Genomic DNA, 16,296 nt, shown 5'->3' with positions numbered 1-16,296 from the left:
CTCCACAAACTTGTGGAGCACTTCACTGCCATTACTTTTGGTGTCTTTGGAGTGTAACTCCTCCCGCTCTGCTCTGGCTGTTGTTGCTGCTGCTTCCCCTCCTCCTGTGAGTTTCTTTGTTTTGCTCCATTTTATTGGAACCCTACTCCGGGCCGCTATCTCAACTCGTTGCACATAGTCGCCTGCTATGATCCCATGATTATCTATTTGAGCAGTGAGGTCATGAAAAGGTTGGCACTATCCTTCATGGCGAGTAGTGTTCCGAGCCGGATCGGCGTAAAATCGGGAAAGCTCCAGTCGAACTTAGTTCCACCAAATATATGGTGACGAGTTTTGAAGTACCCGGAAACCCGTCAGGGTTTTTTGGAACAGAGGTAGACGTGCTGTTAGCCCACTCGCCATTTCAAGTCGTTGTCATCCTTCCTTACTCAGGGAGTAGAACAGCACGCCTGTTAACCTAAAGTCGTCGTCCATTTTGTGATCCGTGTCCTGGCCGTTAACGTTCGCCATGACCAGTATGCCATAATCAGCTTGCTTTTATTGCTAGAATCTTAGATTACTGGAATCTTAGGATCTTAGCAGAAGCGTCACAGACTCGTTTCGTCGGAGTTGCTTTCGGAGTTATGTTTTTTTTGGTGGTTTAGCAGAGCCCAACCCAAACCCCACCATACTGTTGCAAAACTCCCCAACTCGCAGTAGGTCCTTGGAGGGGGGGAGATCGTTAAGCCCCAAGACACCTGTTCTTCTTGTCCCTGCTGCCCCTGTCCCCTAATACTATGTATGTGTGTGCGAGTGTGTATGTGGCAAATAATGTCACCCCTGTTTCTCAGAGATGGCTAGAACGATTTTCACGAACTGAAAGTTACAACCTGTCTATCAGCTGCTATTGAATATGTCATTGATCGGACTTTCGGTTTCGAGTTACGGGTTAAAGAGTGCTGTGATACAGCAAATTCCCATATAAACTGGTACCAACATGATGGCCAAATTATGAAATACATATGAAAATGCATGCAAAATTTCTTGGAATTGCGGGTCTAGTTCACTAATGACCAATCGAAGTAGCTTTGACCACATTGGCTGCCCCCGGAGAACTTGCCAAACTCTAAATTTAATTTCTTATTTATTTCCCAGCGTATTTTTTATCGATTTCTACAAATTAAATTCAAGATATGACACTCCTATTAACTGCTTTCGATTTTTTTTTTGATCTGATGTTTGGCTCCGGAGTTATAGGTTGGTCAGTACTGTCACACATGAATTTCCCATATTATCTGTTAAAATCGTAAACCTCTGGGATGGTTAAAAATCTTCTAAAATGGATATCAAATTACTTCGCTTCGCAGATCAAGATCACTGATGGCCAATTAAAGCTTCTTGGAAGTTATTGTCCACTATCGACAATTTCAGATGTTCCGGGGATATTTCAGAATTAAAGTCACATCGGTTATTCTGTGTTGACGGTTTCGGTTATCCATCATCGACGAAATGCAGAATGTTTCGTCGATGTTGAATTACCAATCGTTTTTACAGAATGTGCTAGCGGAATCTTCGTTACACAGCCTTACATCCAGCTTCGCAAGGGCTTCCAAAAATTGTTATCTCTTTCATTGGTCAGCCTACTACCCAACTCCACGGCTCAATGGTTAAAGTCTCCTCCTATAATAACCGACGTTTGTCCGACTAACGTTGGTGCGTCCACCATCCCATTGTACTGCTCTGGAATCCCTGGGGAACATAACAGCTACATATGAATATACCGTTGATCTTAGCAATAGCGAAGTCTTCATGTGTGCTATCTAGTATCTATTGGACTGCGAAACGCTCATCGCTTGGATTTCCGCCATCCCTGCGCTATCCACAACCCTGTTACCGTTATCCGGAGGAGCACGATACGGTTCTACAATAATTGTAACGTTACACCTCGTTTCTGTTTTTGACTACCACAACAGTCGCTGTGCTATGTCGCAATGTATGAGATTAAGCTATTTATATATTATTAGTGTGATTTTATCGTAAGGTTTAGGGTTTAGGAGTGGCTCATTGTGTTTTCATATCACCTCTGTCTTTTGCTCACGAGTTCTCCACAATTTACTCGGAACCTCGCTTGATCTATCTATTTAGCACCCGACTTTTCATATGTTTTCCGCCATTCTCTCCATTTATTATGTCGCTTCAATCCTCTGCGTACTTGAGCCATTCAGCCGCTTCACTCCGTATACCGTATTCAGCGGTAAATTACCACAACCAATTTTGCTCCTGATTCCATAAGCCATTTAGCTCTGATTTCCATGAGCTTTTTAGATGCCAGCTTTCTCGCGATCTACTCGAACAGCTCCTGGAGGTGAACTCACCTTACTCCGACTGAGAGTCCCACAGCGGCGGAATTTCTCCCGATACCGATACCGGTGGGATTTTTCTCGGCATCTATGTCCATTTAGTGAGCCATTTAGCCCTGGCGGTGGCATTCTCAACGGGCATACCGGTAGGTGCCGAGGTCTGTCGCCAATTTTCCACTACAAGTAACTTATAAAATATTCTTGAAAGATAACTTTTTCAAAACAAACATAGAGAATTCTATTTAAAACATTTTTGACGAACATATTAATTTTTTCAATACATGAAATATTGTCCTCAAAACACCTATCGCTACAACGCCACTACGCTTACGTCAAAACTCCAATGAATAAATTGTATCTAACTGGTTGTCAAATCGGTGCCAGTTACTGATGAGACGAATTCGAAACGCCGATCTTTGTTTTGCTAAAGTTATAGCTGACGTACCCTTTACGCCCTTAGCATGCCCGTCTATTTCCGAAATCGTGAATATAGTTTGCCAGGACGGTGTATGCTGTTCAGTTAAAACTGAAAATACCACCATTTACATAACCATGAAATGTTTTTTGAGACACGTTGAAGTTTCGAAAATGCTGTGTGTATCTCGTGCCATAACTTATTTGATGAATCACCCTTGAGCATAATACTCACATCTGAATGAATTGTTTGAAAAGAAATCCAGATTCATCCGTAACGAATCAACAGCACTTGTTCTATCTTAGAACATATAACTTCATATAAATGTACATATTTCAAAACATGATTGAAAATTCCAAACATACTGCAAGCAACCCCATATCTTCAGCCATTGTATTTAGAAAAATTCGTTACGCTCAACCAGCTCACCGTAAGCTTCGTGTACCTACTACAATGTTGTAACATGTTGGCATCACAGAGAATTTCCAATCCATCAGTTGTGCTGCCAGGAAGAAGCGACGGAAAAAAACAAACAAGCAAAGCACACGACCGTTCCCGGGGCTGGCCGGAAAGTTCACAAAGCATAACTTTTACTCTCCGCACCCTTTTACCGGTAGGTATCACCCGACCGACTCGCCTGCCAAGCGGTAGCAAATGCGCGATAGTGTGAAATTGAGACAGCATCAACAGCATAGGAAAGATGCCTGTGTGCGGTAGTTGGACCGTCCTTCCAGATCCTTCAGCAGGGTCTTTAAACAAGCGTCGCCGTGCAGTCCGGTAGAGAATAGAGGGCAATAAAATCGCAAGTCAGGGAGGGTAAATACACATAATAAAAAATAATAATAATAATAACCTAGCACAAAGGAGGAATCATGAAAAGAGATTATGCGCGAAAGGGGGTAAACTGTCTGTGCACGGGGAAAACCCAGTCGGGTAAAGTCAACCTCAAGAGGGTAATAACTGGCGGAGAGCGAATATGCGAATGGTAAACGTCGTTAGGTAGAGCAACATAGGCTTTATTTGCTCTGACCGAACAATGGGTATCCGGGGGCGAGAGAGCATAAATACCGAAGGGGCGTGTTATGTTGGCAGTGATCATTTCGGATCGATTCCTGCCCGGTTTGCTTTGTTATGTACTTTGCGCTTTGAGTGGGCTTTTGGAGAGCGCGAGAGCGAGAACCAGAATGGAAGTTTTCTGTCTGCACTGTAGGGATGTTGCGAGGACGGACAGCCTCATTCAGTTCGCAGTCGAGATTCGTTGAAGGAGGATGCTGGATTAGTCGGTCGTTCGTGGCTAGGTGTTGGGACGGTTTTTTTGGTGAAACAGAAAACCTGCCTGTGTAAGAGATCTGGAGAGAGAGAAAAAAACCGAGGGAACAGATGTGCTAAGCCGTTAGTTGAGAAGTGGTTGTGCGATTGGAAGGTTCGTCGCTTGAGAGTTTGGGAAATGTGTGAAGGCCGTTGGAAAAAGTGTTATTAATTAAATAAGTTTCTGTGGATTGTACGAGTTGTGGAATATTATTGTCTTCGCAAAGAAGTGACTAAAAGATTATTCAGTTGAGGAAACTTTGCATTGAAGAGTGGAATCAAACAATATGAAGGTAAGTCGTGGATTGTTGCAGTCATTGACAATTTGATTGCGAGATTTTTCAGAATTGATGAACATTGACCTGAAGACTCTTAATCAATCAAGAAGTCTAGCTAGAATTTATGATTCTGTAGGCCGTCGGAAACATATTGTAGTATTGATGGAAATAAAGGAATCAAAAATATCGCAGTTCTCATGATAAAATATTATATTACAATTTTTTTTTTGTTGCATAGCACTATATCGGTGTAGTTGATACTACACTCGTTCAAACGTGGGTGTAATTAATCTACTTTTGAAGGCCTTGACTTGCATTTTACTTTTAAAAATTTTATCATTCGTCTTCAACCAAAGCCTGCGTGATGCCGACGGTGTTGATGAACTTAACATTAGTTAATCATGACGAGCTCCATGCCTGACGCATTGGCCAACGTTTGTTGTCTTTTCTACGAAGATTTAAGGTTCATTGCACACCTTATTGTTCGACAGTTCGCTAGTACTGCTTATATGAATACTATTTGTCTACGATTCGGTTCGCTCAAAGCACAGCGATTTTTTTAAGGATACATTAGATGTGTTCTGGTGAGGAGTAGCATCAACTCTAGAAGAAGAAAAAGAAACAACAACAGGCTTCTTGCAATTCTAGTCTAGTCTAGTCTACACATACACAGCCAATACATGTAGGGATCCTGGAAAATTGCAGACGTTCGTCCACAATTTTTCTTGTCAATATTCATGTTTGTGGCACATAATGAACATGACACAAGCATTAAAGCGACCAGGCCAAATGTGTAAAAATAAAGATGATTCAAAATTATACGGCAATCAAATTATTCATTCAACGAATAATTTAATCAACGGATTATTTTGAACCTTGAATAAGGAAAAAACGTGGACAACCGTACACAACCGTTTCACTTTGATGGGGGTTTGATAAATCGTTGGGAGTGATTTTGCTAAGAGGGTTAATGTCACTCCTTTGGTCCTAGATTCCTGCGATGGAACAGAAGTATTTAGCCCTGCCCTGACTAATGAGTCAGGGTTATAGCGCCCTTACTCGCTCTCTGACCAATACAAAACTGAGCACATAAGCTACAATTTCTGGAAAAGCATAAGCCTAGACACCAAATACAAAACTCACACCTCATATAGCATAAATAGATCAGAACGCATCCCGGTATACTAAGGACTTATTATTATTATTAATAGACTGCTGATTGAGGTCAGTTTAGTGCATGATCGATGTTCAATTTAAAAACCATGCCAATTTTATGATGAGAACAGATACAAAGAAAACATTTAAAAATATTTCAAAAACCATAATCAGATAGATCTCACCCAGTCCCGCGGCACATGACACCTTCAGAGGATCAGGCTCATCAATTCTCAATTGTCGGGTAAACACTGCACCCCTTTTTCGGAAGGTTTCAAGAATCCTACGGTTCCACAAGGCAACTCCTTCCAGCCACTTGTCTGCAACCGAAGCTTGAGACATTCAGCAGTTTTCTCCATCCGTTAACAATCTCCACAGAGACCGTTGTCCTTTGTAGCCCCTTCGATGCGTTCGCAGCCTCAATAGCCCGATCTTTTAATTCCTTCTTCTGTTCACTCGACACAATTTATTTTTACAAAAAATTGACGCATGAAAAAATATATACGTCTACACTCAACCATCGCCTACTCATTACTTCCAAAAACAAGATTCTTGCAATTCATACTTTTATCGTAAATGCTCTGCAGAAAAAGTGATGGCAACACTGGCCCCGTGAATTTAGTTAAAACCTCAAAGATCGCAACCTTACTAACACAAATCGCCAGAATTCAAAGGTTTGAATATGTTCTTAAAATGCATCTGTCACTATATCCAGCATTTTCTTTCTTTGGTGTGATCGCGACATTTTTGTAAGCTTTACAAGCACTCGACTGAGGAAACGACTAAGATGGTGAACTATTGAGACTATGATTGTGTAACTCAGCTCCCAAAATCTTGAATACCCGTATTCATGAAACTATTTGTGTTTTCACAAAACTAGTCACTTACAAAATACATGGCGTTACACTCGAATGTTTTGTTGGGTTACTGTGCTTGTTTCCTGAACGTGTTTAGGTTTTTTGATTATAGCTTATAATTTTAGAATTTATGTTAATTATATCGATTAAAAAGTGTGTTAACTATTTAGACAAAAAATACCGTAAATTAAACGATATTCATGATTTCTAAAGATTAGTCATACTTTACGCAATTACTCTGGACGTTAAGAGTCATTCCGGAATTATTCTCGGGTTTTTACGTGAAGCATTGTAATTCAATCTTGATACTTTTTCTTTTACCTTTTATACTTCATAAACCAGTTTACGCAATAAAAATGATTTCATGAGTAATATTTCAAATTTGCTGAAATTGTTTACGTTAAAATTTCAAGATCGTGGGCAGTAGTTCATGCAAATGGAAACAAAGGATATCTTTCAAATTTGGGATTTCATTCACAAACATGAAAGGTAAATCGTGAGTAATATAATATGAATCAAGAACCATCACCGATTCATCACAATTTGAACCAAAAATTAGTTAATTTTTTGGTTTCGTCTAGTTGACATCTGGGCGAACTAAGTTTTTGTTGAAAACAATAATCCAGCGCTGTTGATTTTTTGCTGTCAGTCTCAGTCTGGGCACGAACGTTTCAGTCTAGCACAAAACTTGAAAAGCCTACCTGAGCAAAAGTTTGAAACGCTTGTCTCAGCTTGTAACGCTTGTTTCAGTCCGGACACAATTGCATATGCCGTTGCACTACCATTTCAGCCAAGACACAAACGACTGGAATTCAAGTGATCTCATTGTTGAATAAAATTGCTTCATCGTAAAATACAACATAGGTTATTTCAAACGTTTTGTTTCACCGTCCGACGGCTGAAGGTATGGAATTAAATTGTTGAAATACTCCGTACAGTAATTCACAAGTAAATATAATATTGGGTTATGTTTCTCATAATGTTATCTTTTTATGAACTGCACTCTTAAAAGAGACGAAATGGCCAACAGTATTTAAGAATTGATTGATGATTTCAATTTCGGATGAAAAGTATAACTTTTATTTCTTTTCTATTTAGTCAGCCATTACTACAAAAAAAATCATACTTATTCCACATCTAGTTTGACATCTCATCATATTTCATATTACAAAATTTGTTAATAATTGAAATGTTTTTAAAGAAAAACTAGTTAAAACCAACAATGAGGTCAGTTGAATTTCTGTTGTTTATGTACTGGTTCAGGTAGTTGCTAAAACAAGCTTTCCAAGCTGAGACAACTACCTACCTGTATAACCGTTATGCCCGGCATGTATGAACATAGTGGCTGTCGCTACCTTGATGTATTTCATTAGGTGTGCATCTTTGCTAGTTTGTCATTTTGTATGATGTCCGTCTTGAATCAAAATCAATAATAATTTTCAATAACTATTATTTGAGAATCTCGTAAAATTAAACGAAAATTTAGTTACGATTTGAATTTTTCTGTTGAAATCAACTAATTAGGAAAACAAGAATTTGTTTTATTATTTTTTTCATTGAATGGCTTTCAGTGCAAATATGGATGCATGAATAATATTCTGAGTTCCGTGAAATAGTTTTTGAAAAAATATTAAGGCCATGCACAAAAATGCATACTTTATGAACTATACCAAGAAAACGAAAACGTTTTTCATGGTTTTGAGGACTATTTCACGAGCACGAATGCTGAATTCCATACATATTAGGGTGGGGCGTTGTTATATGGAAAAACGTAATCATAGCCACATCAACCGAGCACAGCACTTTTTTGGTTCCTTTTGGGGTCCCAAACAACTGTGCAAAAAAATGCAAAAATGTAGGTTTTCCCATACTAATCTCCATACAAATTTCAAACGCAATGCGCTACGCCGGGTCAACACCAATCGACCCCAAATTTTGCACAGTTGTTTGGGACCCCAAAAGGAACCAAAAAAGTGCTGTGCTGAAAAAACGATCATTTTGCCCCACCCTAATACATATATCAGGCTGTAAAGAATTTACCTTAGTTTTTACTGTGTTATTTTGACTGTCGACAATATATTAGTAAATGATCCTGAATCTTTTAGAATTTTCGATGGTAGCATAGACTTTATAAAACAAATAATAAAGGTTATGGGCATTAGGGTGGGGCAAAATGATCGTTTTTTCAGCACAGCACTTTTTTGGTTCCATTTGGGGTCCCAAACAACTGTGCAAAATTTGGGGTCGATTGGATTTGACCCGGCGTAGCGCATTGCGTTTGAAATTTGTATGGAAATTAGTATGGGAAAACCTACTTTTTTGCATTTTCAATTTTACAGACATCAATTCTTCCTGCAGTATACCAACAATTAGATAGAAGTGTAGTCCAGGATATGCTGAACAACTTTGCCGAAGGATGCATGGTGCTAGAATGTCTCTACAACAAGTTATAGCTGTTCAAAGTTCGATAGATCGAATTAATTGCCAAAAATCTTTCTTTTTGCCAACACTGCGGGTGTACCAATGACTTTTCATATAGCATACCAAAATAACATCATATACTTTAGATTTACAACATTGGTATGTTTGGATGAATTAATCATAAGCCTTAGCTCAATTTCATGGACATAGGTAGTTTTGCAATAGGGCGTAGTGAGGGGAGAGGGGGGGGGAGGCTTCAACATATAGAAATTCTAACTCTACTACTACTACTACTACTACTACTACTACTACTACTGGTACTACTGTGTAATAATTCAATTCTTCACTCCTTTCGGATTTTCGATAAATCGAAAATCGAGCCACTTTCCACAACATCAGGTGTGTATACTGAAAGTTTCGAAAAGCGTGCAACTAATCCCTTAAAATGTGCAAAAGTTTCGATAAAAATCAAAGCAAAAAAGCACAATCTCAGAGGAGGTCTCTCGCACAATGCTTCGGCTCATTATATAGAGCCTTCGAGTCCCAATTCTTATCGAGTGCAAGCAATGTTGTAGAAATGTCACTTTTCGATTGCGCCGTGTTAAAAGATCTAACTCTTTCATCTCCAGTTTCAGTGGGTTTGGCATTGTTTTGGTTCTCTCCCAGTGGCGGATTCAGGGTCCTGGGGTCCGGATCCCCTCCGAAAATTTTTAGCTGTTGAAATTTTTTGAATTAGTTTCAGTTTTACAATAGTTTCAAACTTAAAATCATTTCAAACTAAATTTGACCAGCAAAGCTGATTTGCATTACGTATAACGTATTATACAATGTTCATTCCTAAATCAAAATTTCCCGAAATATTTTTCTGGATCCGCTCCTGTTCTCTCCGAATAATGACCAAAGCTGTACTTGGCTGAAACAGAAATTGGAGGAGATAAGAGGGAAGGCAGGGTACACCCGTTTTGTTGTCGAACCATATAGCCTTCGCCAGGAAAAGAAATTCCTTTACATTTCGTGAAATCCCAAGGAATGTTTTAAAAATTCTTATGTTTTGATGAGGCTAGATTTCCATAATCCTTGTTCGTTTATTATGGTTGGCAGTTTGCTCGGAAGTTTTCAGAACCAAGTCGCTTATAACGAAATACTGCTGTACGACCGATCTTTGGAATTTCTGGCGAAGAAGGGTTATAAACTGAACTATGACTTTCAAACAATCATGGCGAAAGTTTGTAAACCTATATCGGTTTAATCCGAATTTGAATGACAGTATCTATATAACACTTTATCGTTCTGTTATCTCATTATCACCTCTGGGGTGTTGATATATCTGCTCATCGAGAACTGTCTTATATTCCCTTGTGAGTGAAGGATACTTCCGCATTGTCTATGTTCTGTGTGTCGTTATTTTCTTTATCCTTAATCTTACTCTTACGTGCAATTTGAAAGGCTCCCAAAACGTTTGAATCTGTCAAAATTAGAAGAGCGCGGAGGAAAAACTGAACAGTGGACACAAATCTCTTGATGTATCGTATCGAATTTAACAAACATTGGACACTGTATCGATTTTGTTGGCTATTTTCGGCAAATTTAAAACTAAGAGACAACGAAAGCAATGAAATTTAAAGACGGATAGGTATTCTAGAGTGAATCAGTTATAAACTTAGAACAGAAAACTAGGACTAGTCTTTCAATTTTATTGCATTCGTTGTCTCTTAGTCTTAAATTTGCCGTAAATAGCTAACAAAATCGATGCAGTAGAACCTTGCGGAAATTGAAACATAGTAACAAACCTTGGATAAAGACTGTCGTATTTTATGTCGAAGAATTGAAAAAGGTTAAATGGACCGGATTTTCAAAATATAAACAAAAACGAAAAATTTAAGTTGTTTTTCATTTAAATTACAACCACTACATTCGCACAAGTCACTTGTAAATATTGCGATTGTGATATTGAGTAATATTTATTTACTCGTGCTAACTTAGTTTGTAATAAACAACACAACGGTGAAAAGTGCCCATATGTTCATTTTTTAGCAATTTTTGAGATTTAACTAAAAAAAATTAAGTTCTAATTTTTTTTTGCTTTCCTACTAGAGCTGTAGAGCTAGGTTCTCGGAAGGGCTCCCCGTCATAAACACTCTCTAAAATTGCAGACGAGACGGGAAATGTCATCTACTAAAACACTGCTTAAGGGGGTCCTCTTATATACTTTCGCAACAAGTACCTAATGTTTGATAATTTTTTGAAGTAGTAAAATGACTTAGACATGCGCGCTATTTTGCAAAATGTTTATTAAGGTTTCATCCATAAAATCAAAATTTTCGATTGTAAAGTGTCAAACATTGCGTCCAAAATGGCGAAACCAGCAAAAGGTATTTTTAAAACCGTCTGTGGGCACTATACAGGTCGCAATTCGTCGTCTACAACCAAAAAACCAAAACTATCTTGAAGATTACATTCCATAGAGGGTCCCCAACCCAAAAAACATGAAAAAATTCGTTATAGAAACAAAATGGCGGCCACTTGAAAATAAAGTATCACTTTGGTCGGCTGCAAAAAATGGTTAATGATTAAAATATTGAGATTTTGCAGGTTACAGCGCCGGAGAATGTTGTCTTTTTGTAGGCAGGCATAACGCTAAGCTGATTAGTTGAATGGTTCAAAAACGAGAATGCCCGCAGATTCGAAAAACACATTTTGCTTCAGCCGCCATTTTGGACGCCATTTTTGACACCTTACGCTCGAAAATTTTGATTTTATAATAAACATTTTGCAGAATAGCGCACATGTCCATCTTATTTGACTTTTTTAAAAAAAAATTAACAAACATTAGGTACGTTTTGCACAATTATATAAGAGAACCCCCTTAAGGCCGTGATTCTGAATGTGATATTCATTGCACGGTTCAGATACGTGTGGGCGTGGGGACCTCGCGATCGGGTGTATTATCGCGAAGAGCTCGAGCGTTTATATGTTAACGTGCTCGATCGCATGGGCGTTTGTATGTCACGTGTGCTAACGTGTATGTGGCTTCACGTGTATAGCTTCTATTTTATGACCTTGCCCACATTTGCGTGTGTTATTGGATGATCGCGCACTGATCGTGAATCTTATTCTTAATTTCCGGTGTACAGTTCGGATGCTAGAGGAAAGTGAGGTCTTCCATAACACTAGAGTTCTCGGGTTGTTTGGTGGATATGAGCGTTATTTTTTTATTGGTCCAACTGACTTAAGTTGGTAGGACGAAAAGTTTAGCTTTCCCAACGTGACATTGGGTGAACACGGGCGGTTGTGGGTTCGTGTTTGAGACCGCGTAATTTCGTAAATACTACATCTTATTACCGGGGTTTTATAAAGATTGTTCGATCGCAGGCGTAGGTGTGCGTCGAAGGACTTAAGCGTTTGTATGTTAACGTGTTACTCGCATGTTCACCGCGTGTATGTGAATTCGCGTGTATAAATTGGATTCTGTTACCGTGTGGTCATTCACATATTCGCGTGTTTTCTTGAATGGTCACGCTGACCGTCATTATGATATTTAGTTTTCGGTGTACGGTTCAGATTCTGACAGTGAGTGAATTACCCCCATATCACTAGAGTCCCCGGTCATTTCACCATAGAACGTGTTGTCTAGGGGATATGTGAGCTTTTTTTAATGGGTCCAATTGAAGACATGGACCTACACTTCTGGTACCGAGGATAGATTTCCGGAAGTGACCGATTGATAATCACAAGAGCGAGGGAGTTTGTAGGTTCACGTTCGAGAGGGCTTTGGAAAATTTATAAGTGCTGAGACGTTCACCTTATCACCGGGATGTTATCATGTTTGCGATATCGCGGGTGTAGGTTGCGTGGATGGCGAAGGACTTCAGCGTTTATATGTTAACGTTTTTGACGCGTATACTGTAACTTCGCGTGCATAAATTATTTTATGGACACTTTACAAACAAACCATTTCAAATACATAAAATGCATAATCCAAATGGCGACTAAATTATTATATCATCGAAAACAATTAAATTGTATACTTGAATCCAACTTAAAAATGCGTACATAGTTTCAAGTCATTTTTTCAACTGTAAATTCTGATTAATTTGAAGCAATTAGAAATGAAATAATGATGTAAAGACTTAACAACCCAAATAAAGTAATATCTTCATCAAACCAAACAAATTTGGAAGAATTGGCAGTAAAGGAGACAAATGTACGAAAAGCGTCCAAAATAAGAAGGAGTTCAAATTAGGCTGATTACCCATTATTCGTTCTTCAAGATCGCATTTCTATCTCTTGATTTCTGTGTATATTCGTTGTGAATTTTTCTGTAGTCCGTTTATAAATATACTGCATAACTTTTTTTTACGTATACTTTTAGTGGAAAGCTGGGAAAATATTCTACCAAATTAAGTTCTAATATTTTTCAGTTAAGAGTATTTTCTGATTTATTTGAAGTGTAGTTATTCGTAGTTAGTGTTTTTATAGCATAGGGTATAAGATTGTTGTGTAATTTTTAAAGCCCCTCTTCAAATTGTGACTAGTGTCGAAGTTAGCTCAGATGCCAAATTCCACAGAGTTTGGACAATTTTCGACACCCATAAATTTCAATTGAAGTTTTAGCCATTGGCACTATGGGAAAATATTAGTGAACAATATATTAAATGCTAGAACTTCTCGAATAGCGGTTAGAAAATTACAGTTCATACATTTTTTAAAGTGAGCAACCTTAGTATTTAAATCAGAATATATCCGTTTCTTGATTTTGGGATATTTTCTCCTTAAAATTCTCTATTTATGCTGCAAAATCATACAGTTTTTATAGTTTTTCTAATGGTCAATAACTTTGTACCGGTTGAGACTGGATGCATTCCAGATTAGATGTTACGTGTAGAACGATTTTTTCCATCAAATATGGTATTGTTCTAATTGATGAAATGCGGAAAACATTCATTTCATTTTCATGTACGGCATTTTATTAATAATAATAGTAAAAAATTTTTTTTTTCATTAACGTTACATTTGAGGAGTGCGTCAAAGTAAAATTTCGTGTAAATAAGAATCATTTTATTATGTATGGTTATACAAAATAAATTAATTATTTTTTCTCACTATTTTTAAAAATACATCAATTTTACTGCATTACTATATCCTAAAACAGAGAATCACTCACTAAATACCTTGTTATTATTTTTCTTTATCACTAAACTTTTTTTCAATCGTTTATCGATGACTTATGTCATACAGGCACGTAATTCATGAATGGTCGTTTCAAGCTTCGTTAATCGATACCACAGAGAATCGATACTGCTTTATTACTTAGAGAGTCAAATTCATTTTCAAAAGTAGTTAACTTTTTGCTATGAAGTAGAACCAAGAATTCCTAATGTCTGAATAAATCTTGCAAAATGTCTTGTTTGTTTAGATGTTTGTTTAGTTGACAAAAATCAGGAAGATTCTAGATAAATCTGGAACATTGGTAATGCAGGTTCTATTTTTCGATCTCTCACAATTTTAAAACTTTATACATGTTGAGATGCGTTAATAGGGAAAAATTTGATTTTTAGTAAAGGAAGGAAGCTATATTTGCCAGTCATTAGTGTAGAGTCTTGTGGCGTGCTTGAACGATTTTTTTTGCCTGCGGGAAGCATTTTTCCATAAAAGCCATTAATCATCTGAGAAAAATTATTAAAAAATCGTACCATTGACATAAAAATTTAGATGAAAAAATGGAATTCTCAATGACACGGCAATTAAATTTCGAACGATTTGAAAAAAATTATTGTAACAATTGATTGAAAACTTAAATTCTAAATCCTGGTAAATCCTGGTCACCGCAAAGTCGCTTTTGGAAAAACATGATTTCGAGATAATCGCTTTTAATGTTTCGCCACGCTCCCTTAAGAGAGCTTCCAATATAATTAATTAATTTGACCTTTTGTTCTATTTCTATATATAATTTATTTGAAGTAAACTGGAAGTAATGTGTTTCAAGCATCCAACGTTTATTTCATACCAAGGGGCCTGTAACAACATAAAATAACCTTTAAAGGGTCCTAGGTAAAGGTTGATAACCGCTGAAACATAATAATACGTTTGATTTCGATCCTGCAAAATGCCCGAAATTACCTTTTCTCATCATAATCCAGTTTCATAATTGCTGCCTTTCTCTTCCATTCATAGACCGAATACAAATCCTGCGGTGGCTGTTCGGAGCAGATAACCGATCGATACATTTTCGAAGTAAGCGGCTGTGCGTGGCACGGATCCTGCCTGCGATGTAACGTATGCTACTGCTCCCTGGAACGTCAGACATCGTGCTACTTCAAGGACGGGGAAGTGTACTGCAAGACAGATTACATCAAGTGAGTCGCGAGCATCACCCTTCCTGCCAATTGATTGACTAACCGGAGTTGTTTTATTTTTCCCGTTTTTCTTTTAATTTATCCTATCTCGGCAGAAAATTCAAAACCAGCTGCGCGAAATGTTCCCGCTCCATCTCCCCCTCGGACTGGGTACGGAGGGCGCGAGATTTCGTGTTCCATTTGGCGTGCTTCGCGTGTGATTCCTGCGGTCGACAGCTCTCCACGGGGGAACAATTTGCCATCATCGACGATCGGGTGCTGTGCAAGACACACTACATGGAGCTGATTGATGATGGGACAACTTCCAGCGAGGATGGCTGCGATGCGGAAGGCAACGGCAAGAACAAAACCAAGCGGATACGCACGACGTTCACCGAGGAACAGATTCAGATATTGCAAGCAAACTTCCAGATCGATAGCAACCCGGACGGGCAGGATCTGGAACGGATAGCACTGGCAACCGGGTTGAGCAAGCGGGTGACGCAGGTGTGGTTCCAAAACTCGAGGGCGCGCCAGAAAAAGCACGGTGAGATTTACTCCCCCGGTTCGGATGTGTGCGATACTAATAGGTTTGTGTCATTCGCAGTGCCTCGTGGCCAGGAACTGTTCAACGGGCTTCGATCGGATATGAATAATAACAGCAATAGCAATGATAGCCACAGTCAGGGTGGCACTCCGATAAGCGAAGAATGTGCTCTAGCGAAAGCTTCCATCTTCAACCACCACGGATTTATTAATTTGATGGTGTGACATGAAGCCAGGGGACCCCATCCGATGGGGGGTGGACCTGATCATCAACAGCAGCACGTCAGCTACTCCTGAGGATAGCTTACCTTCGGTTGGATCCAACCGGCGATGCCCTAAGAATGGCCGGCACGAATTTCGTCTGGATGACATGGATTGTCATTGGCCTACCAGCTGTTAGTTTACACCAAAGAAAGGGAAGCATGAATGGGAGTTCTTCAACAATTCTACGGACCGAGGTTTGGGTTTGATTGAAAACAGAAGCAGATATCTTTATGTTTCAATGATTGCACACCGATTCGTCGCTACAGAGTTTCATGTGTTTGTGATAATTTCTACGCATTATGACTATAAAAATGGTGCTTAGCATAGGTGAATTAATACTTTTGTTCGAAGATTGATGTACATATATGTAGTTCACGC

General features: G+C 38.6%; 1 protein-coding gene across 2 annotated transcripts; it reads left to right on the top strand.

Moving 5' to 3' along the window:
- The first annotated feature begins 4,009 nt into the window (after positions 1-4,009).
- On the top strand, positions 4,010-16,291 carry LOC131693405 (LIM/homeobox protein Awh-like). Of its 2 annotated transcripts, XM_058981183.1 has the most exons (4): positions 4,010-4,355; positions 14,948-15,129; positions 15,225-15,655; positions 15,716-16,286. In XM_058981183.1, exons 1-4 carry the CDS (start codon positions 4,350-4,352, stop codon positions 15,877-15,879), a joined length of 783 nt encoding a protein of 260 aa, XP_058837166.1. In that variant the 5' UTR covers positions 4,010-4,349; the 3' UTR covers positions 15,880-16,286. The 2 variants fall into 2 exon arrangements, with proteins under 2 accessions (XP_058837166.1, XP_058837165.1); XM_058981182.1 differs by having other exon boundaries at positions 15,225-16,291.
- The last annotated feature ends 5 nt before the right edge of the window (positions 16,292-16,296 follow it).

This window comes from Topomyia yanbarensis, chromosome 3 (genome assembly GCF_030247195.1).
Source record: "Topomyia yanbarensis strain Yona2022 chromosome 3, ASM3024719v1, whole genome shotgun sequence".
In the NCBI taxonomy this organism is placed as follows: domain Eukaryota; kingdom Metazoa; phylum Arthropoda; class Insecta; order Diptera; family Culicidae; genus Topomyia; species Topomyia yanbarensis.
The sequence above is the reverse complement of the archived record's forward strand: the minus strand, read 5'-3'. Positions and strand labels throughout refer to the sequence as shown.

Coding starts and splice junctions, on each gene's coding strand:
- LOC131693405 (XM_058981182.1), top strand. Junction 15,130..15,224: donor TGCAAGACAGATTACATCAA/GTGAGTCGCGAG, acceptor CTATCTCGGCAG/AAAATTCAAAACCAGCTGCG.